The sequence below is a fragment of the Bison bison genome, unplaced genomic scaffold (assembly GCF_000754665.1).
Source record: "Bison bison bison isolate TAMUID 2011002044 unplaced genomic scaffold, Bison_UMD1.0 scf7180017864461, whole genome shotgun sequence".
In the NCBI taxonomy this organism is placed as follows: domain Eukaryota; kingdom Metazoa; phylum Chordata; class Mammalia; order Artiodactyla; family Bovidae; genus Bison; species Bison bison.
The window spans coordinates 126,816-128,412 of record NW_011495023.1 but is presented as its reverse complement, the minus strand read 5'-3'; the positions used below and the strand labels follow the sequence as shown (position 1 = coordinate 128,412).

The 1,597-nt window shown below is 39.4% G+C and overlaps 1 protein-coding gene across 1 annotated transcript in view; it reads left to right on the top strand.

Annotated features, from left to right (window-relative positions):
* Positions 1-6: 6 nt before the first annotated feature.
* Positions 7-1,597, top strand: part of YME1L1 (YME1-like 1 ATPase) — a 29,703-nt gene continuing 28,112 nt past the window's right edge. Inside the window, exon 1 of the mRNA XM_010859823.1 lies at positions 7-43. Within this exon, the coding sequence (XP_010858125.1) occupies positions 11-43 (33 nt within the window). The 5' untranslated portion in view covers positions 7-10. The remainder of the gene's footprint in view (positions 44-1,597) is intronic.

Below are 1,597 nucleotides of genomic sequence, written 5' to 3'. Positions count from 1 at the left end.
CCTGGAGAAGATGTTTTCCCTGTCTAGCACCGTGCAGCCCCAGGTGGGTCCGGCATCCAGTTTATTTTTCTGTCCCAGCCCTGCTCCGGGCTGTTTGCCATTTGCGTTTCTTGGAAGCAGTTTCCCTTAAGGGGTCGTAGGAGGAAAGTGTTTAATCCAGTTGGAGTCTTGGTGTTGAGAAAAGATCGGGCGACGCTGAGTAAAAGGCTGACGAAGAACCCTAAGTATAGTACGAACGTGATGGAGATCTTGGCTTACCGATTTGATTGCGTGGAATTTTTGCTGGAAATTCATCTGGCACTGTTTAGTGCTAAGCATTTCTGGGGTGGGGTTTGGGGAGTGGGTAGGGGGAAAGTCTACCATAGCTGTAGAGGGAGCAAGTGATGTTTCTTTTCTGTCTTTCCGCGTCTTCAGAGACTGGTACTCACAACCCAGACTCTCTTTTTTAAATGGCATTTAACCCAGACATGCGAAGAAATTTGCAAGCTTCTATGAATGCTTTGTCTCTCTCTCTCTCTTTTTTTTAATCAACAATAACTAATACATATATTTTAAGTTATTACTTGCAGTTAAAATTTTGATTCAGCCTCCTTGTCATCTTTCCATTTATGAAGCAAAAGAGCAGAGAAAAAAGATTCCAAGGGTTTTTATTTTTAATTCTCTCAGGAGTTATCACCTGTGACTGTTTTGTTCTTAGTTCATTTAAAAATCATTTTTTGATGATAACTTTTTTTTGAGAGTTCTTCACAGTTTTGCAAATAAACAGTTTTTGTATACATTCAGTTTTCAAAATATCTTTGACATTCTTTAGTTTTTTTGGTTTAAGATTATGTCCCTTTGTGTAACCTCCAATCGCTTTTGTTTTGCTAGTACTCGTTGGGTTAAAAAAAAAAGTAATTTATTTATAGGGCTCCAGTAATGTACTAGGTGGACAAAGAAAATATGGAACTTTAATGATGACGTGAAATAAAACATGAGTAGGAGTTTGCCCCGTGAATAGACAGGAACAGATAGACAGAACCTCTGGAGGTTCTGAGATCGTGACAAGCCTAGCTGATTGGAGGAACAAAAATAAGGCCAGTGTGGCTAGAGCCTGGTTGGTGATTAAAGGGCCAATGACAGAAAGGAGGTTGGAAAGAGGACTTGACATATCATACAGGGAGTTATACGGGACTTTGAATTTCATTTACAGTTTTTTGGAAACGACTGAATTCTTTTAAACATGTTAAGGAGTGACATGATCAGATTTACAAAACAGTCTATTACAGAGTAATACTGGCTTCTTGCTGTGTGGAGAATGTGGAAGAACAAGAGTGGAGGTGTTTTCAGATAAGGATGTTATTGCAGTAATCCAGAGAGGGGCTAATGCACTGCTAAGGGGTGACAGTGTTTATGGAAAGGAGGGTATGAGATTTATTTTGAAAAAAGAATAGAATTTCATCAGGGATGATGGAAAAAGATGTTTCTGGTTTGATCAGCTGGCTGCAAGAAGGTGTTACTAGTGTCTGGGGGAGTCCTGCCAATCACTTGAAAAAAAATTTGACTTGGTCTTCTGAATATTAAACCTTTTGGAACCTGCAGGAAGTTGGTATCAAGT